The sequence below is a fragment of the Lepidochelys olivacea genome (genome assembly GCF_965140295.1).
Source record: "Lepidochelys olivacea isolate rLepOli2 genome assembly, chromosome: 2".
Lineage (NCBI taxonomy): Eukaryota > Metazoa > Chordata > Testudines > Cheloniidae > Lepidochelys > Lepidochelys olivacea.
Genome location: NC_140412.1, coordinates 205,933,467 through 205,955,531, shown reverse-complemented (window position 1 = coordinate 205,955,531; position 22,065 = coordinate 205,933,467). Strand labels below are relative to the sequence as shown.

At 41.3% G+C, this 22,065-nt stretch overlaps 1 protein-coding gene across 2 annotated transcripts in view; it reads right to left on the bottom strand.

The window, feature by feature from the left end:
• Positions 1-22,065, bottom strand: part of COLQ (collagen like tail subunit of asymmetric acetylcholinesterase) — a 65,790-nt gene that overhangs the window by 23,017 nt on the left and 20,708 nt on the right. Inside the window, exons 2-7 of one of the 2 annotated variants that reach the window (XM_084619098.1) lie at positions 15,919-16,031; positions 13,748-13,852; positions 9,284-9,328; positions 8,296-8,322; positions 6,064-6,135; positions 2,627-2,689 (exon numbers count right to left, since the gene is read on the bottom strand). In XM_084619098.1, coding sequence (XP_084475224.1) covers positions 2,627-2,689; positions 6,064-6,135; positions 8,296-8,322; positions 9,284-9,328; positions 13,748-13,852; positions 15,919-16,031 — 425 coding nt within the window. The remainder of the gene's footprint in view (positions 1-2,626; positions 2,690-6,063; positions 6,136-8,295; positions 8,323-9,283; positions 9,329-13,747; positions 13,853-15,918; positions 16,032-22,065) is intronic. The other variant, XM_084619099.1, reaches the window with a different exon arrangement.

Genomic DNA, 22,065 nt, shown 5'->3' with positions numbered 1-22,065 from the left:
CTCTGTGAGACACTACCCCAGACTTCAGCAAGATTCTGGTTTTGTGCCTGCTGCTGGAGACCAGAATCACTGTCCGCCCTCAGAGATGTGTCCCTATCACTCAGACCTTAAAAGCCACAGGATGTGACACTCCTGCAAGGTTGGCTGGAGATCTCCAATTATTTTACTGGAATGCATTTGATTCAGCCTCCATAGACTCTCTCTTCACTGTGAAGGTGTTCAGCCAGGCTGAGACAGTTACTGATGAGGTCAAATGCACTTGGAATCATTCGCATGCTGAGTTTATCATTTGATGGCCAACATAATAACACTTGCACAGCTAGGTTGGTGGATGTTTTCCAAGAAGCAAATGGAGAAAAATTGCCACTGACAAGGGGTGTGTTTATACCTACTATCAAGAGGGCAAATTATCAAGTAATGGAAGGACTCCAGGATGATCAAGCACATCCAAAACTGCTCTCCTCTGTTGGGCATGGATGGGTCTGTAAGGATGGACTGATCACATCAGTTGTGTGTGAAATACCATGCATTCCTGAATCAATCATTCAGCTAATCAAATGCTTGTGTGCAAAGACCAGATACTCACCAGCCCGCAAATGTTTGGCCAGCAGCCTGCCTTGTACAGAGATGTGTGAGTGCGTTGCAGATGAGGACAACTTGTGTGATAATGTGTCTAGCAGAGGTGCCTTGGACAGAGACAACGCTGCTGACTTTGATGAATAAATGTTTCCAGTCCTACATGTCAAGGCTAATTTCCCTAGGATTACTAATGATCAATGTCTTTTTTAGGTAAGCAACGCATCCCTATGTGAAAGCATAATTAGAAAAAGTTGATTTTTAAATATTTTCTTCAATATATCCACATACTTGTTCCAGGTTTGTCAGTGTATTTGTGGTAGAAAGGGCACTGAAATAATACCCAACTTGATTAATTTCCAATGACATTGTACTATCAACATTTCCATAACTTGAGGAACTGGTGCGGAAAGACCATGGGAAGGGGTGGGCAGAGGGCCTGCCATGCTGCAGAGGGTGACACCATTGAAATGATGCCTCTGTAGATTTTTACAAATCAAATGACACTCACCTTCCCTTTCTATCACTCAGGTAATGAAATTTTACTATACTATGCTCCCAGACTAAAACGACTGCATCTATTTCATCTTTCCTGCTCCGTTTTTGAGTAAGGTAGTGACGTAAAGAGCAGGATGAAATAACACACTCTCTGCATTGGTCAGCGTAGAATTGACATTTGAGTTCGGGTCATATTTGGAAACCCTTGTTGGTTGCATGAGAGAGATTGTGCTATTCCTGTCATGTTAAAGATATTAGTTCAACTCTAACATTGAACGCAAGGCCTATCCTCAGTGTGTACGTGTCATGGGAGGGCATGGGAGCATTTAGGCAGTTTACTGCTTTCTTTGTTTTTTATTTCTTTAACTGTTGCAAATTTACATTCTACAAAAAATATAGTTACTAAGGTCAAATATCTGTTCTCCTGTCCCCTTCTCTCTTCAGAGCCAAGTGGGCAGCACAGTCTTCATATCCTGCACCACATGCTGAACAGTTTGCAGACTTTTACACAGAGGAAATGCCCTGAGAAGTATTACAGCACAAATGACAGGTTTCAGAGTAGCAGCTGTGTTAGTCTGTATTCACAAAAAGAAAAGGAGTACTTGTGGCACCTTAGAGACTAACAAATTTATTTGAGCATAAGCTTTCGTGAACTACATGGTATCACAAATGTAAAGCAAATAAGTGACCCAAAGTTTTGCTCAGAAAGAAAGTTCTTGCTCTTCATATAATTAGCATCACAGGCAAGTCTGGAAATTCCTGGAATCTAGGTACTGAGACTCCATAGTGAGCAGAATAACTGTGACTGATTGTGTCTGAATTACTGGGGTATTCACACACCTGCCACTAAGCCCACATAGTCTTGATGGCAATCTACTCTTTGGTTGTTCCAACATCCAGTCCAGGAATCTGAACGAGCTAGCCTCATAACATTGTACTGCCTGTTCTGTGCAGCCACCAGGGTACCCCCATTAGAGCCTTCCTCTCCCACAAGAGAAACAGGTTTCAGCACCTTTGAGGGAAGGATTAAGTCATCAGAGAAGATGCCTTATATTTTACCTTTTCCCATTCCCTCATATTTTGTGTCATACACATATACATTCAGAAGCCACAATCTAATCTAATCTAATATCCAGAGACACCATCGTCTACATGGGCCAAATTCTTCCCACTATTAAACACAGCAATGAGAGTGCATGGTTATAACAGAGGGTGAATTTGTCCACATAATCTTACAGGACTGGAGGGAAAATAATGGGATGGGTTACATGCTTTGCTCTTAAAACGAATCTCTTCCCAATTACATTGATTTACACCAAAGCATTTGAGTAAGAATCTAGGAAAGTAGCCACAGCATGCCATATTGCACAACCTTTTTTAGCTTCAAGAAGAAAATCTTGTGGTTTTAATTGTATTTAAAAGAAAACCCCAAAGTCTACTGTTATTTGAAACAGAACCAAAATCTCCACAAGTGCTTTCTACTAGTTCATGAGGGAAGCAAACACAGTGTTAGAAACCGATGTCTGAATATATAGCAGCTGGGTTAACAAACCTTTGAGCCAATTGGTCCTCTTGTACCTGGCAATCCCATCACACCCAAATCCCCCTTTTCACCCTAAAGGAGTTAAAAAAGAGAGAGAGAGTTAACAACTGCGGCTCTTGAAAGGTGTCATATTGGAACAACTGATGATTCAGTTTTTGCGTCAAATGTATGAAACATGCCTGACTTTAACAACTCTCAGTGTAGTTTTATAGTGTAAATCCAAACTGTATACTGCCAACTGACTTAGCCTGAGTCATCAGGCATTTTCTCATTCCTTCCACTCTCAGCTCTTTGGGTATGATTTTCTTTCTAAGTAATATATGCGTTAGTTTTCCTAGACCCTGCACAAGGACATGTGGGCAAATTATCCCCGGTAGCATTTTCCCCTATGCCAAGGCTTATAGACTCAACCTGGTGTGCCTTAATGATACCACCTCCCTGGGTTATAGTGACCAAATGCTGTAGCCTGCTGGGATCCTCTTGGTATGGAGAGATACAACCTAGCTGGTTTTATTCTAACAGTGATTTCATTTGGTATCAATCAAGGCCTCAGACATCTACCACCCTGCAGTGCTGCCTGGCAACCATTGTGTCCACACATGGCTTTGCAGGTTCTTCTCTGGCTGTTGTCAGCCAATGTATTGACTGCCTGTCAGATGAGCATCTGAGAAGGGTGAGATCTGGAGTCACAGCAGAAGCAGAAGCCCTAGCAGGGAGGCAAACTTGGACTCCTTGTGCTCCTTGCAGAAGGAAGTGCATTTGGCCTTTCCAGCCTCCGTGGTGAGCAAGATCTTCATGCCAGATGCAGCCTAGGCAAGGGGAGAGTTAATGGAGCAGAAGAGAAGGCTTGGAGAAGCAATGTGGGAGAAAGGAGACCTGGAGGAAGGTTATGTCTAAAGGAGACTGGAAACCGGAAAGAGGACTAATGAGAAAGGAAAGAGAAAGGAGACCTGGAGATGGGGAAAGAGGGAGAAAACAGCCCATAGGAGGTTTGTAGAAAGAAAAAGGTCTGGAAGAATAACTCAGGAAAAGGAAGGCCTCTGGAGGCTGGAAAATGGGAGACAGAAGACCTGGATGTGGAAAAGGGAGAGAAAGAGGAATGTACTTTAGGGAAACAAGAACAGGCACCTATAGAAATCTATTTAGGCCAAGCCAACCTTACCATAGATTGGTGGAAAACAGAAATAAGTGAAGAGTAGAAGACAACAAATCTAAAGAACAGAAGAAGCAGGAGAACAGAGGAGGTGGATAGAAGCAAAAGAACAAGAAATAAGGTAGGACTTGGAGCCAAGTTATGAGAAAGATGAGAAGGAGTGGGGTCTGTAAGGGGTACGGTAAAAGCTACACTAATAGATGAAACAGGAGAAAATTGTCTGTATACAGAAAGGTACCCTTCACTAAAGGATTAGGATTCATGGATGGAAATGGCCAACTGAACCAGTTTTTCATTTTTAAAATACAGTTAATTTGCTCTCAGAACTCAAAGTGTTGAGGTGCTAGATGGTTGTGCAATCCTCCCATTCTCATTGCTGCCACTGGGGGAAAATACTGGTGCATATCGTGACTTTTGAGAGGGATCACTTCCCCACTCCCACCACAAATGGAGCACTGAGCCCTTTAACGCCAATGACCATTGTGCAGATTAAGTTCAAGGAAGCCTCAAAATTCAGATGCTACCATGTACAGTAGCAAGATATTCCTTACCTAACTTTTATCAGTAACCAATTGGAGGAAGACTTTATAGTCTGCTTTCCAAGTTTGGTTTGGAATCAGAAACATTGCACTGTCATCATTTACCAACAGTCACCACAACATGGCATCTGAGATGCTGCAGCATCTCCCTACACAAAAAGCAAGACATAACTGGAGACTCTGAGATGCTGGTTATACAGTTTGACTTTTTAATGGCAACCACTGTATGTGTTCCTTTTGCCTAATGGTTTATCGGATTGAAGAGATACAGGGTCATCTTGGAATGGAGAAGCACAGTTACCAGCACGTATATCTCAGCTATTGTGACAGCCGTGCATCTTGTATATAAGATGGTGTTCAGTGAAGGAGTATACTACAGCTTCTGTACAATGAGCACTCATCACTGACCGCTCCATTAAAGCGAACACAAAGCTTGTCCCATGATTTTCCATTCAGTTTACTATGAACAGTCACTATAATTAACACCTTGTTGATACTGAACTGAAGTCATGGCCCCAGCAGTAGTGCTAGCAAAAGTACAAAGACAATATAACAAGTGAAACTTTTATCATGACTGATTGAACAAAACCATGAACCTGTATTTCAAAAATCTGATCAGTGTACACCCAGATCTTGGTCCCTTCCACTGATATCAGTTGAGCTTGTTACCTGGAGGTACCCAAATAAAAAGCTGTGCAGTCAACAAGTGTATGTAGCATGTCCAAAGAAGGGGATAACTGAATGGCCATGCAGGAAAATGACCAATCTTGTGCATGCTAGAGGGACCTATAATTAAGGCTGCATGTCTGTCACAGAGGTCACGGAAATCATGGATTCTGTGACTTTTCGTGACCTTAGTGACTTCTGCGGTGGCTGGTGCCAGAGGCGGGCAGCCCCTGGGCCAGCAGCAGCAGTTTGGATGTGTGGGAGGAGTCTCGGGGCTGGGGGTTGGGGTGTAGGACAGTGCTTACCTGGGCGGGGGGGCTTCCCGGCTACCACTGGCATGTCCCTGCAGCTCCTCGGCAGAGGGACCACGGGGCTCCGCGCCTGCAGGCACTGCTCCCGCAGCACCCAATGGCTGCAGTTCCTGGCCAATGGGAGCTGTGGAGCCAGTGCTTGTGGTGGGAGCAGTTGGCAGAGCCCCCCGGCTGCCTCTCCTGCTAGGAGCTGCAGAGACATGCCAGTTGGAGCTGGGTAGGGAGCCTGCCAGTCCCACCCCCCAGCACCAGCGCGGGTCCCAAGTCGCACACCGCCACCCACCCACCCCTGCATGGGTCCTAGTTCATGTGTCGCTGCCCACCTCCCCCCCCCAGCATCAGCAAGGATCCTGGGCCACCATCCCCCAGCACCCACGACACCCCTGGATCACCCCCTGCCACCCCTGAGCACCGGCCCAAGTTTTAGTTAGAGGTATATAGTAAAAGTCATAGACAGGCCAAGGGCCATCAATTTTTGTTTACTGCTCATGACCTGTCCATGACTTTTACTAAAAATACCCATGACTAAAACATTGCTATCGCACTCCCTGTCTTGAAGTGGTTTCCATTATATAAAGCATTTACAGTTTGGTTCAATGGCTCTCAGCAATCCCACTGTACAAATTGTTCCAGCACCGCTGATTATTAGCAAGTCTCCGTTAGACTTGATTTGGCAATTTTCATTTAACATAGTTTAATTCCTGAAGGGCAAGAAAAAAATTATCCATTCTGCTCAATATATACAAATTCAATGTAGTAAAAGTGTTTAAATGTTACCTTAGGTCCCATTGGTCCAGGCCATCCAATTGGTCCTGGCATTCCCGGGACACCTGGAGGACCTGGTCTACCCTTAAAAGGAAACAATCAAATATTATGAAAATGGGTTTAATATCATTCCAGCACATGGGGTTCGATCACAGATGAGATGCAAATTAGAGAAGAAGTATTTTAATATCTTCAGTACAGTATCTTCAAGAAAAAAATTGCAACTGAGACATTATTTTGGCTTTTTTTTTTTTTTTTTTAATCCCAAGAAATCCATAGTATGCTTTCTGTTGAGTCTAAGAAGGGAAGTTTGGACTCTCAGAAACAAATATATTCTAACGCATAGTATATATATCAGTGCTGGAAGTATGTATAGTATATATAGATCAGTGATGGGAGACTCTACATGCAATTTAAGATATTCATCCCTAAAAACAGGATCAGTAAACCAAATTCTGCCCTCACGTATGCCAATTTAAATCAGGAGTAACCCCTTGTAGTTACACCAATGCAAACCAAATATACAGTAAGGGAGAACAGAACTAGACCACACTTGCCAACTTTCACACAGTAAATAAGCACCCCAACTTTCACAATAATTCGAAAATCAAGCTAATTCCATTTCAAAACAAGGCCAAAACAAGCCAATCTCTAAGAACCCCAACACTCTATGAGACTAGGTCCCCCGGGCCTGCAGTCTGGGACTGTGGTGGGCCCGCTGTGCACCCCTGACTCTCTCCCCTCCTTGCCCCTGCTCATCCCCCCTTGCCCCGCTTGCCAGGAGTTGATCAAAAAAAAGAAGCAACAAGCTACAAGCCAAAGAAGCAACAAGCTACAAGCCAAAAACAAGCCCAACATCTGTGTTTTTTCACGGGTTTGGCATCTCTAAACTAGATCCATAGAATCATAGAATATCAGGGCTGGAAGGGACCTGAGGAGGTCATCTAGTCCAACCCCCTGCTTGAAGCAGGACCAATCCCCAATTTTTGCCCCAGATCCCTAAAAGGCCCCGTCAAGGATTGAACTCACAACCCTGGGTTTAGCAGGCCAATGCTCAAACCACTAAGCTATCCCTCCCCCCAGTAAATCACATTTACTAACACTGCATTTCTATAGATTCATTTTACTTTCTTTTTCAAATGTTAACCTACAATATTGATATATTTTATTAATTATGACTATAATTAGGGTAAAAAACTTGTAAGAAACCTCTAGGACCAGATCCTGGAGCTGCATCCATTTACACTGGCTGTGGAGCTGGCCTTAGGACTCCAATCAAGACCACTAGGGCTAAAAGTATGCCTTAGAATAAGCCAGCCAGCTTTCACTCAGTAGTTGTGCTCACTTACTCTAGGACTGTATTTAGCCCCACTTCTCTTTAGAGATCTGATGATTTTAATGAGAAGAGCAAGTATTCCAGTGTCTAAGATATGCCGTCTCATTATCATGTTTGATGACACTCTCTGAAATATTACTATCTGGGAAACTCAGAGTTATACAGGTCATTTATTTTTTTTCTATCTGGCATTTGAAATCTAAATAAATAAATAAATACTATATACATAGTTCTTATATTTACATGCCTTGTATTAATTTGAATTAATTGATTTGTGCCTATTGTTAAAATATTCGGTGTATTATTTAAAAGAATGGCTCTTTTCTTGGTGGAATGACCTAATCTCTGCATATCTCTGATTTCATCCTGCAGAGGATTTTTTGGCTTCTTTTGAAAATTAATTACATTAAAAGGAAGCACTTAGCCAGTGAGATGAAATATTTTGTGACATTTAGGGGCACATACTGTTGACAATATAGCATGGCTCACATGTCAGCAAATGCAAGGTTGTAGTCAGCATATTGTGCTGGTGCCAGAACCCCTCAAGTATAATCACTAACAGTTATTTGTCTTTTGACACAAAAGTCATTTAACTGAACCCTATTTTCAATGGGTGTCCGACTTAGGCTTGTGTTTCTCTGTGGATCAGTCGGGATTTTAATTTTGACTTTTTTTTTTTTTTACAGCTTTTATAACTGTTCCCAAAGTCTACTCCCTTAGGCACAGACATCTAGCTCAGGTTATTCTCTACTCTCTTTTAATAGTGTGGTTAGGAACATATCTTGTTACCCATTTTCACACAGAATTCAAATAGACTCCAATTAGACATCTGGGTCAACCCCTACTAGCTGCCAATGTCAGCTATGAGGCTGGTGCATGAACCAGATTCTATAAACCTTGATTCGTACCTTTCTTCCTGGTCTGCCAATTTCCCCCTGCCACAGGGAAAAAAAACATATTAGTCATGGAGATACCAAGTGAAGAACAGCAGGTCATAAATGAATGTACTTAAAAATGGAATTGGGAAGATCTGTGTGTCTTGGACTTCACTCTATGAGCTAAAGTGGACAATACTCACGTAACAGAATAAATGGCATCTTCAGTTATATTTGGGTCCCAATTCAGCAATCCCACCCTATTCAGCAAAGCACTTAAACGTATACTTAGCATTAGGTATATGCTTAAAATTAAGCTTCTGCTTAAGTCCTTTGCTGAATGTGTGTGGACTTAAGCATGTGCTTAAATATTTTGCTGAATTGAAGTCAAAAAGATTAATGTGAAAACTATTTATTGTATCTGAATGGACCCATATATTAGATATTGCATGGGATGGCGCTGCTTTTTGTTTCTTCAAATAGGGTACAATTTTCAAAAGTTACTATGCAACTTGGGACCATTGACTTCCAATGTAACTTGTGCTCCTTAAGTGCTTTTGGAAATCCCACCCATAGGGTATCAACAATCCGCCTTTTCTACAGCATTTTGTAGATATAGAAGGTGTCATTATGAAAAGCTATACAATAGGCCCACAATGATACTGAATAGTTATAGTTGAAGCTTTAAATTACAGCCTGAAACTGATCTATGGAATCCAGCTGGCATTAAAGCAAACTCTCACTAGGTGACCAGATAGCAAGTGTGAAAAATCGGGTCCGGGAGGGGTAGGAGGGAAATAGGTCCCTATATAAGACAAAGCCCCAAATATCGGGATTGTCCCTGTAAATTTGGGACATCCGGTCACCCTATCCCCCACCCACCCAAAGAACACACCACCACGAAAAAAACCCAAAAACCTGAAAGCAAAACAAAATCCCAGCCACCTGCTCTCTCTCTCTTTCCCCTACCCTCCAAACAAACAAACAAACAAACAAAAACGCCAAAAGAGTTGGTACTTACTTTTTCTCCTTTTGGTCCCATCACACCAGGAATTCCTTGTGGGCCCTACGGAGAAAAGTGAAGGAAATTGTAAACTTACTTTAAAAAAAATACCCATTCCTTGTTTTCCTTGCCCTGAACTATCTGTCTGAGAACTGAGAGTTCCTCTGGGAAGTGACTTCCCCCAAGTTTACAGGTGTTTGTTGTGCCGGTTCAGGCTCCTCTTTAATTGTAAGTGCTGTGGCATCACTGAATGGCAGGAAATGGAGAGGTCTGGTGCAGTGAATGCAGAAAGGGCAGTTTTGAGGTGAGGAAGAAATAGCAAAAAAAAGGGGCTGGAGCAGAGCAAAGAGGCCACACATCAAGGAAGCTGATGGAATTCTGGAGAGCAAGAGATGGAAAGAATGCTGAAACTGGTGTGGAGTGCTAACGCATCAAAAATTGAGGCAATCTGTTCAACCAAAGTGACTGTAAATGGAATAGTCTAAAATGTATTCATTATGCTTTGCAAAAAACCTTGTAATGGGAAGCTGTGACACTCTATAAACCTTTCTTCAGAATGAAACCGCTGAAATAAGTTATTTTCCCTGCCATTGCAAGGGCCTTGGGCATGGGTGCACCTCAGTCCCTCTTATCTCTCTATGTGGGATAGAGGAATAGCCTATTCTCCTGTGGGCTGTAATACTTGGGTCTAATTTTGGTTGTTGGCTTTAGTGAGTGGGTGCTGGCTGGTATTGGTGGCCTGTGATATGCACGAAGTCAGGCAAGGTGATCTAGTGGTGACTTCTGGCCTTAGACTTTATGACTCATTATCTTAGACAGGATTTCTTAGCCTTTTCAGGGCTGCAGCTCCCTTTTCTTTATGAAGATCTCTTCACCTCCTGCAACTTCCTTCCATCTAGCCAGGACCTTCCTTTCATTTAACAATAAGAGACGGGAAAGATAGTTGCAAACTGTAGAGATCAAAACCTCCAGGTCGAAAATCCCTGATCATGGAAATTTTGCTGTGATTTTAAGAACTTCTTATTTCAGTGAACTGATATGATTTTTTGTTTGTTTTGTTTTCCCCCCCAAACAAAAAGGGTTTCCAACAGCAAAATTCACCTTTCATTTTTCTGAAAAATAGCTGTGAAACAAATTATATTTACCTCCTCATAAATGTGACAAAAAGACAAATATTTGAGGGTCACATTTATGGGGTGAAATTTTTCACACCATTCACATTGTGAAAATGAAATGCCGTGCTCTGAAATATAATTTTCATAACTGCTGTTGTTATAGCATTTTTAAACTAGGAGGTCCAAAAGATCTTAAGTCTCTAAAAAAAAATTCTAACTGTTTTAAATTAAATCTCAAACTAAGTTATAGGTCTCACTATCTCTGGTATAAATTTCTCTCATGCTGTCTGATGTCTGACTCAGTCTAAAGCTGTATTTTAGCTCATTGGGATCTGAGGGGACTCTTTTCAATCGGTTGAGCAATGGAGGGGACTCTACACCTCACTGGGGGTGCTGGCCCGACCTCTTCAAGTATCAGGCCATAAAACTGTATCAAACTATTTCATTTCTAATTTCCCTGAAGTGACACTTGAAATCATTACTGTGGCTTTGGTCAACAGGACATAGGTCATGGGCAATGACGATACAATCCAGAAGTCATTATTCAGGAAGGCTCTGAAGAAGGCACTTCTGAAACTCCATTCCCTCAAACACCACAAGTCAGTTTAGTGTTTTAACTGAAGGAGGTGGAGGGATTTTGCCACTTCAGGTGAAGGCATCTCTACCATTAAACCAGGGGAGACTTTGAGCCTCAACTCAGAAAGATTCTGAAAAACAACTGTTTTGGTTTTAGACTGCACCAGAGGGCAGATATTTTTTAAAAATTGTCCAGGGGAGGATATCCTCTGAGCCTTGATAGTTAGGGACTTGACCCCACCACACAAATTACTTGGTTCAATTCTGAATACTGCCTGTTCGTAGCAATTATACCATCCAAAATACAATGTAAACTAATCATCACACTATATGAATAGGGCCAGATTCTATCCTCAGTTACACTCAAGTATAGCTACTTTGAAGTCAGTGGAGTTACTTTAGATTTACAGTGGTGTAACTCAGAGTAGAATTTGGCCGGCTAAGTATATATATGAGGTAAAATGAAAACGTAAAATTCATCTCAGATTCTGTAGAGAATGTTCAGTGTGACTCACATCAGGGACATTCAAGTTACAAAAAAAAAGGTGTTTGGAGCTATTATCTTAGATTATTTGTTTATTTTAATACCAATATTTCCATTCCATGTGCCAGGAGCTGAAATGATACTGTCCAGAGGATTTTCTGCTCTAAGCTTGGGAACCATTCCTGCTCTGGTCCCGGCAAAAGCATCACACAGACAGAGAAAACCCTTTGTCCCCGCCCCCCCCCCCAGCTTTGAAAGTATCTAGTCTCCTCATTGGTCATTTTGGTCAGGTGCCAGCGAGGTTATCTTAGCTTCTTAACCCTTTACAGGTGAAAGGGTTTTTCCTCTGGCCAGGAGGGATTTAAAGGTGTTTACCCTTCCCTTTATATTTATGACACAAGTGCTCTAAGAAAATTAATTTCATAAATTCTTTAGCCACTTTATTAATACTATTTGTGTCAATGGTCTTTGTAGATCATCACATTCAGCATTATTGCTCTTTTAGTTAAAGGAAGAATTGATGTATTCAGTGTTTCAGGAGTTCTATTTTTAGACTCAAATAACTATTGTCATCTTTCCCACATATTGCAGCTTCATAAATCCTTTGGAACATCACTGAGTACATTGTGGGACTGTATAATAATGTACATAAGACACTGCTCAGTATAGTACAAGAGAACCATGATCATTTGCACGTCACTAATCTACACACACCATATGCAAAATATGTCTGCCTCACCCCACGTTTCAGCAAAGATATAATGACAAGGCGCTATAATGAGACCTTATTATTTTTACAAAATACACTACAGAATAGTTACTAGTCTACTATGAAGTATTATTGTGTAAATAATTAAAACTAAATTCCATTTGAACAAAGCCTATTAGCGTTGCTTTTTAAAATTGTGTTTGTGCACTTATTAATTTGTAAAATACAGTGATTCCCAAAAGATCTCCTAGTCATAAACATGCATTAGTGAGATTCTACTGTAGCATAGTACATATTTTTGGTATTATTTGTATTGCAGCAGTGTCTAGAGGCCCCAACCTAGATCAAGGCCCCATTGTGCTAGGCACTGTACATTTCATAGTACAGGACAGTCCCTGACCCAAAGACCTTACAATTAGAGCTGAGTGGAAACTGGAATTTCTCACCCATGACAAACTCCCACATTTCCCGAACAAAATGCCATTCTGAATTGCAATGAAAAAATGAAAATTTCCCTGGGAGGAACATTTTAAAGTAATTTCATTTCAAAAGGACCAAAACGCTCTGGCATAAAATTCCTAATCCTCCTCTTTACAAGCGAATTTGACAAAGAATGGGAGGGGAAACAGTGGCACAGATAGATAAAGTTTCTTGCCCAAGGTTGCAGAGCAGGTCAGTAGCAGAGTTAGAAATAGAAACCAGGTCTCCCGAGTCCCAGCCCAGTGCCCTAGCCACTGCACCATATTGCCTTTAATGTATAGACTGTATGCATTTAATTTATGACACAAATATTTCACTAAGATAAAACTGCACAGGTTTTAATCAGTGTTGTGGACCTTTCCTCATAATATGGCATTTATTGGTGTCTGTGTAGAATCCACCTTTGCAAAACATACCATTCTGTGAGGGCTCTGAGGCTTTATGGTCTTCTGAGCTGACATGTGCGAAACACTGTCCAACTCTTGGATCCCGCCTTTCATTTTCTGGTCCTCAACAGCCCACCTTGCAGAAATGTTGCACTCAGCATTGAGGGAGAGCTTTGTTCCACTCACCAGTCAATACTGGATCCGCCCTGTAGTGCTCTGGCAAGAGTCTTATCCAATCCTCCATGCCTAGAAAGATGGATTCCCTAGTGGAAATTCCTGCAGAAAATTTTCAGCTGGTTCCTACTGTTTCCAGTTGGCAAGTAGGTTTCTAAACAGAGCAATGGATATTCTGCTAGTAGAGTACTCATTTCTAGAGCTCTTGATCCTCCAGCAGAAAACAACAGAGACCAATATTAAAAGAAAACCAATAGAGACTAGTTGAAGGCTTGAAATGATGGTTCCTGAAATTTCCATGGAGGTTAAATGATTCAAGACTTTAGGCTGGTTTAAAGCAGATGAAAATGAAGTGCAACCTCAAGTCTTTGCCTGGAGGGCATTAGGCAGAGAGAGGAAATAGACAAATATGTTATTTATGCCAACTTTTTAAAAAGTCCAACCTTAGTTTAAAATATTGTGAAAAATTAAATACCATTTTCAAAACTGCAGCAGCTTTGTAAGGAGCTTAGAACAGATCAGAACATGGAAGGGTATTGTTTAAGATACAGTACTAACCTGGGGGCCAGGAGGCCCTGAAGGGCAATTGAATTCTGGTTCACGTGAAGCTTGTGTTATCTGAAGCTCTTGACATAAATGTTTCATATCAAGGGTAAGCAGCTTCTAAACAAAAAGAAATATATATATATATACACACATCCACACACATAGAATCATAGAATCATAGAATATCAGGGTTGGAAGGGACCCCAGAAGGTCATCTAGTCCAACCCCCTGCTCGAAGCAGGACCAATTCCCAGTTAAAACATCAATACACATCATACAGGGAGGCATGAACAATCAATCAGCAACAGTACAGATCTGTAGGGCATTTAATTCCACCCACTTACAAGGGTCCAGTGCAGGTTTGTGGTTTATCATGCATTTCTCTTAATGGAAACTTAATTATCCTCACTTCAGTAACCATCTTAATTATCATCACCCACCCCACGTTTCATCCTCCCTTCTAACAGCACTGTCATAACAGTGTGCCAGCACCATAGCATGCCCTCTCAGCTAGTGTGGGACCCAAATCTATTCTTAAACTTGACTCAGCTCCTTACAGGCACAATTTATGAGTAACAGCACAGCCCAGAAATAGCCTCTTTGCTCTAATAATACAAACTACATTAACCTGTGCTCTCGACTGAGTAAACTTCACTCTAGTGATATTTAACTGCATGGATATTCATTCATTACAGGCCAGATCCAACTCCTTTGAAAGTCAGGGGAAAATCTCCCATTGACTCCCAATGGATAAAGCCCTACATGAGCATAGACTGTAATCAGGTTAGAGCATGCACCAGGGCCCAGCACGGTATCTTATTGTTAAGACAGAGAGGGGAAACCTAGAGTCAGTCAGTCAAAAAATCTTAAGCACAGTACTAGAGCTGGTTCCCTCAACCACAGTACTTGACCATCAGTAACTGGCTTGCATTAGCAAACCACCTTGCTTATGCCTGCTAGCATAAGAATACTAATACTGAAATGCATAAGAATAATGATATGGAGTAACTGGGATTAACAAAACCTGTCTTCACTCGCAAAAGCGAAGATCCATTCCTCAAGCAAGAGTTTAGAACTAAAGCAACATGCTGCTGCTGAAAACCCCCTCAGCAGAGAATATTGGGGCTCAGTTCGTGAGGATCCTAGAGACACAGAGATTAATTTGTTTTATATACATTTTTAATAAGAAGATAATGATAAGGTACGCTTTCAGGAAAAATGTCTCTACTTGTGATTATACAGTTGGATTTAAACAGTAGCTTTTAAGTACTGTAGCTGACTAAGAGACTAAACAAAAAATAACGTACTCATTCTAAACACTAGCCAGAACTTCAGAATATTAGAAAGTTCTGGTTTCTTCAGTTTGGTGGGAGTAGTGCTATAAACCTAATCCAAAACCCATTGAAGTTAATGGGCATTTTAGCACTGACTTCAAAGGGTTTAGATCACACCCTCTATACATTCTTGACAAAATATCCAAGGTATACTTAATCCTGCTTCAATGTAAGGGGATGGACTAGATGATCTCTTGAAGCCCTACATTTCTATGATTCTAAAATATTAGTATAATATGATAACTTACATAGTATTGGAAATCGGAGTATTTGCCTTGGATCTCAAAGAAAAATAGCTCACAATAGTTGTGGGGCACTAACAATGAGAAATTAACAAGAGACCAATGAGAAAATTCTCCCTCCCGGGGAGAAAATGTGTTGGAGCCAGTGTAGGCTGGTGACACATGTAAGTGAGCAGACAACATTGCTATGATAAGATAGGCAAAGAGCCAATTCATAGCACTGAGTAACAATCATAGCTATACAGATCTGACTAAAGCAGGGATTCCATACACAGCGCATACACAGAGTGGATGCTGAGGAAAAGCTGATGGAAATGCAGTAGGGAGACTGTTTTGTCGGCTGACCTATTTGTCCAAAGCAAACAAAGATGGAGGTGTTGAGTCAATATCAGATTACTTAAAGCTGGGTGCCGGCCCACAAACAATTGGAGACTGAGTTAGCATCCATTCAAAATGAAAACAATAAAGTGTTTCCTGTTGCTGCACTGTATGGCGAGATGGGATTGCTGGAATACAACAACCAGAAAGTGCTAAGAAAGGGTACACGCGTGTATTTAAAAAAACAAAAATAGGAGAGGCAAGAGAAATGCTCCCAGGCAATACTTACAGAATCCCAGCCCTGTTTGAAATACGGTGGTGGAAATAACGGCGGTGGAGGAGGGGCAAGGAGACAGCATGCTCTGTTATTAATTCGTTTCTTCTGTTCCAAGCAAGGGAGGTCTGTTCAAAAGAAACACTCAGCCATTACTAACGGGCAAATGCTGCTAGATTCAAATGGCTTGAAAAATGTAGGTGCATTAATCTCTCTTATGACCTCTGTAGCCCATATTGTAAAGTAATGTTTGAGTAGTTGTATAGTGAGCCTCTGTCACTGCGTAAATCACCAGACAGAAGAGCAATATTAATTAGGGTGAAGGGCAGATCTTCAACAGAAGGTGCTAAGCCCTTTGCAGAAGGAAAGGTCCATTGATATTGTGGGTTGTCGTAACTGGAATTTCCCTATGTACCATCTACCAGAGGACAAAAGACTTTTGTTGTTTTGCTCTCCTCCCCGTGAAGATGAGTCATTCAAGTGGACTCCTCCTATCAGCTGAGTTTTCAGCTCAGAGCACATGGCAGGAAGGGGGTAAAAACCCCACACAAAAGGAACTAGGTATCTCTATGCCTCTTGGTCTCTGAGGGAGGCATAAGCAAGAGATCCCCAGCTGCTTAGCCTGGGTTAGCCCTAAAGGACATATAGCGTTAGCTGATTATAGAAACTTTTCAAATTTAAGATTGTAACTCATTTGTGTATTTATATTTAGCAGCTTTAAACTTGTACATAACTCTCTTTTTCCTTTTTAATAGATCTTCACATAGCTTATTGTAGGATTGGCTCCAAGTGTGGTCTTTGGTATGAGATCTAAGGTGCAACTGACCTGGGATAAGTAACTGGTCCTTTGGGATTGGGAGTAACCTGGATATTGCTGTGATACTTGGTGTAAGGGACCATCGATCACAAAAGTAGGCTCACCTGGGTGGCGAGATAGATCAGAGTACCTAAGGGGAGTTTTTCCTTTAACATTTCCAAGTAACATTCTAAAGTGGTTATGAAGTGAAAGGGGCAGGAAAAAAAACCTTATCAATTTGCCACCTAAGATGAATATTTTTCACTCAGCTGAGGTGCAACCAATTATAACCTATTACTTGCATATATCATTTCATCATTTTATTGGTGGCCATTACTCCTGTTCTCAGTATTGCTCAATTCTGAGGAAACAAAACCTAGTGACTTGCCATGTAGCTGTTTTCAGAATACTATACTAGACAATACTAAATGCTGGGGCACTGTATAGGTGGAGTTTCTGTCTTTTGGATGAGACTTAGAACTGAGAACTTGACCTCTCATAGTCCTTTAAAATACCCAAGTACTATTGGCAAGAGTCCAGGGGTCCCATCAAAGGCACTGTGGCTGCATTGGTGCAGAAAGTAACATGTGCCTGAAGGCCTTCAGTATAGTGTTGATGCAGTAGTTCATCTCACAGTCTCTCTGAGTGCTTTCAAATATATATGCTGAAGAGAAAGGATGACAATGCTGAGCCCAACAGGACTCCATCTGGAGGAGGAGCATCATGACGTTCTGCAAGGAATGATTAAAGCCCGCAGATGGCTGTTCCACCCATTTCTGCTATGTGCTGTGTGTACGTCAGAGGTATCGTCGCTTTCAGAGGAAACATGCAGAATAAGTATGGAGGCCTGGTTTCTGCAAGGTCAGGAACTTTTTTCCCATCTGAGTCAGGCTACTGTTGCTATCACCTTTGTGCTCACTTTGCTCAGGAAGGAGCATCTGGTAATGGGGGCAGCAGTGAGTACTTTGCAAGGTCATTGACGTCAAGCGTAAGGTTTTGTCAGAACTGGCAGGAGTATTGCATTGCCTTGGATGGCTGATGGAATGCCTTCTTTGAAGGAGTCAGTGATGATTTCGGATGTTCTTTACTTGCTTTCCCCAGCCATAAAGCAGGACAGCCAGCCATGCCCGGGTGCTCTCAGGGTTAGATTGTTTGAAGTCCAGAATCCCCAAAGCACTGAGCTCTACAAGCTTGATCCCTTAGGCCCCATTCCACCCCCATCCCCACGGCCAGGGAGGGCAGCATAATGCCACTTACATCAGCCCTACACTCCTCCTTTGCTTGGGGAATTCTCCTCTGACCCACTGTAGCCTCTTTATCAGCCCCACAGGCCAATGTTGAGTGGCATATAGGAGCTGGAGTAGGGGCCAGAGTCTAACCCTAGATTTCTATGGCTGCCAAATTAACTCTAATTTTTAGTGTTTAAATTAATCGCGGCTGAAAGTGTCTCCCCGGATTCTTCTGTAACAGTGAGCACCGTGTGCAGATGTGGTCACATTAGGTTCTATTCCGTATCTTTTGCATTTTCGTGTGAGTTCAAGCACTGCATTTGCCATAGACAAGGAGATAGATTATGTAAATAAATCTTAATCAAATTGAACAGCAATATACTAACCCAGGACAGAAGTAATAAACCAGGTTTGAAAGAACAACAACATACAAAGAAATTACTGAAAGAACTAACATCTAAAAAAAATACCAAAATAAAATTAGTTGGACTTAGTAAACATAGCCCTGTCTAAAAGCATTATCTTTGTTCTCATACACTCAGTCTCTCTCTTAGAGAACTGAACAACCTTCAGCCGCCCATTAGAGGGACAACCACACCTTTTGTCAAAGCACCTAGGGCCAAATCCCCAAAGGGGCTTAGGCACCTAACTCCCATGGATTTCAGTGGGGGTTAGGCACACAATGCCTTTGAGAAGCTCGGCCCTAACCCTTAAATCCACTCACCACTCACTCAGGGCTTTCTACATGGGAAGTTTAGTGCATAGCAAACTATGTTGTGAATGTAAAATGCACTAGCTACTCCGTACTAATACCCTGTGTGGATACCCTTACTGCACACCCAGTGCCCTCGGGTGGTTTAGCTTAATGCACTCCCTTAATGCACAAAGGCACTCTTAGGCTGCAGTAAACGCATTAACATGGGGAGTTTTAGTGGAGTAGCTAGTTCAGAGTACCTAGTGCACACTAGTACTACAAGCTTTTTCCCCATGTAGCCAAGCCCTGAGACTTTGCTTTCATTCCAAGGAAAGGTACCACCCAGGTTACTTCAAATGACATTTCTTCTCTTCCAGGAAAACTTCTTGGATCTGCATCTTACCAGTTCCCTTTGCCACTGGCATTCAGACAGGAAACATTTTTTGCCACTCGCCCACTAAACTTCTCAAAGTTTACAGTCCAGTCAGGGAAGCTATATGCATTCCCTCAGTGGCTTCCAGATCACATGTGCTCAGATTGACCTAAGTCAGCCTTGGAACTGAAAATCAAGTTGTGTTATTTCTGATTCATACATCATCACTAGTCATAAAGATTCTGCAATCAGAAGTAAGCTGACACTTTAATTGCTGGCTGATGGGTGGGGCACAATAGAATAATCTTGCTAACTCTTCCATAATTGTATTAATTCTTCAGGAGTAAGGGTAGGAGCTGGAGAGAAATAGTCAAATGAAAAAGGGGCCAATTCAATTACATCACACGAAGGCACACAACTAAATATTGACAAATTTTATAAGTTTATAATTTACTTATACACAAATGCAAGAAATCTAAATACTAAGATGGGTGAACTTGAGTGACTGGTATTTAATTCTGATATAATAGGCACCACATAAACATGGTGGAATAATGATAATCAATGGGGCCTGGTAATATTATCGCACAAAATATATAGGAATTACAGAGTAGGTCACACTAGTGGCAGAGTGACCCTATATCTAAAAGAAAGCATAGTAAATATAGTAAAAAAAATCTTAAATGACTCCAACAGTCCCATAGAATCTCTAAGGATAGAGATTTCATGCTTGAATAGGAAGAGTATAGCAATAGGAATATATTACTACTGATAACCTGATCAGGATGGTGACAGTGACTGTGAAATGCTCACAGAAATTAGAGATGTTATGAAAACAGAAAACCCAGTTACAATGGTGGATTTCTACTATCCCCATATGGACTGGAAATATGTCACCTCAGGATGCGATTCAGAGATAAAATTTCTAGACACTATTAATGACAACTTCTTGGAGCAGCTAGTCCTGGAACATAGAAGGGGAGAGGCAATTCTTGATTTAGTCCTAAGCAGCGCCCAGGATCTGCTCCAAGAAATGAACACTGTTGAACCGCTCAGTAATAGCAATCATAATGTAATTAAATTTAACATCCTTGTAGAGGGGAAAGTACCAAAGAAACCCACCACAGTAGCATTTGTCTTCAAAAAAGGGGACCGCACAAAAATGAGGAGGCTAATTAAATGGAAATTAAAAGGAACAGTCCCAAGAGTGAAATGCCTAGAAGCTCCATAGAAACTTTATTAAAAACATCATAAGAGAGACTCAAACTATATATATATATATATGTATTCTTAAAAAAAAAAAGGTCAAAAATGCCACCATGGCTAAAAAACAGAGTAAAAGAGTCAACAAAAAGAAATCATTTAAAATTAGAGAGACAAGGTGGATGAGGTAATATCTCCTATTGGGCCAATGTCTGTTATCTCACCCAGCTTATGTCTCTAATATCCTGGGATTGACACAGCTACAACTACACTGCATATCATTTAGAAATTGGAAGTCAAATCCCACTGCGGAAAATAGAAAGGTACATAAATTCTGGCGAGTCAAGTATAATTAGGCAGGCCAAAAAAGAATTTGAAGAGCAACCAGCAAAAGACCCAAAAATCAACAGCAATTTTCTTTTAATTACATCAGAAGCAGAAAGCCTGTCAAACAATCAGAATGGCCACTGGACGATCGAGGTGCTAAAGGAGCACTCAAGAAAGACAAGGCCATTGCAGAGGAGCAAAAGGAATTCTTTGCATCGGTCTTCACTACAAAGAGAGATTCCCATATCTGAGCCATTCTTTTTAGGTGACAAATCTGAGGAACTGTCCCAGATTGAGGTGTCAATAGAGGAGTTGTTGGAACAAATTGAGAAGCAGTAAAAAGTCACCAGGGTCAGATGCTATTCACCCAAGTGTTCTAAAGGAACTCAAATATGAACTTGCAGAACTACTAACTGTGGTATGTAACCTGTCACTTCAATCAGCCTCTGCACCAGATGTCTGAAGAATAGCTAATGTAATGCAATTTTTTAAAGAGGCTCTGGAGTTGATCCTAACTTCAAACTATAGTAAAGAATATATGAATATTTTGGGAAGAGTCAACACAGCTTTTATAAAGGGAAATCATGACTCACCAATCTATTAAAATTCTTTCAGAGTGTCAACAAACATGTGGACAAGGGAGATCCAGTGGATACCAGCTATTACCAGCAGGAGAGTGGGGGGAGGAGGTATTTTTTCATGCTTTGTGTGTATAAAAAGATCTTCTACACTTTCCACAGTATGCATCCGATGAAGTGAGCTGTAGTTCACGAAAGCTTATGTTCAAATAAATTGGTTAGTCTCTAAGGTGCCACAAGTACTCCTTTTCTTTTTCCAGTGGATACTGTATACTTGGACTTTCAGAAAGCCTTTGAAAGGTCCCTCATCAAAAGCTCTTAAGCAAAGTAGGCAGTCATGGGATAAGAGGGAAGGTCTTCTCATGGATCAGTCACAGGTTAAAAGACAGGAAACAAAGGGTAGGACTAAATGGTCCATTTTCACATTGGAGAGAGATAACTAGGAGGGTACCTCAAGGATCTGTACTGGGACCAGTGCCATTCAACGTATTCGTAAATGATCTGGAAAAGGGGGGAAACAGTGAGGCAGAAAAGTTTGCAGACAACACAAAATTACTGAAGAGAGTTAAGTCCAAAGCTGACTGTGAAGAGTTGCAAAGGGATCTCACAAAACTGGGTGACTGGGCAACAAAATAGCAGATGAAAGTCAATGTTGATAATGCAACGTAATGCACATTGGAAAATGTAATCCCAACGATACATACAAAATGACAGGATCTAAATTATCTGTTGCCACTCAAGAAAGAGATCTTGGAGTCATCGTGGATCGTTCTCTGAAAACATCTGCTCAATGTGCAGTGTTAGTCAAAAAAAGCTAACAGAATACTAGGAACCATTAGGAAAGGAATAGATAAGACGGAAAATATCATAATGCCACTATATAAACCCAGTGTATGCCCCACAACTTGAATACTACATACAGTTCTGATCGCCGCATCTCAAAAAAAGATATATTACAATTG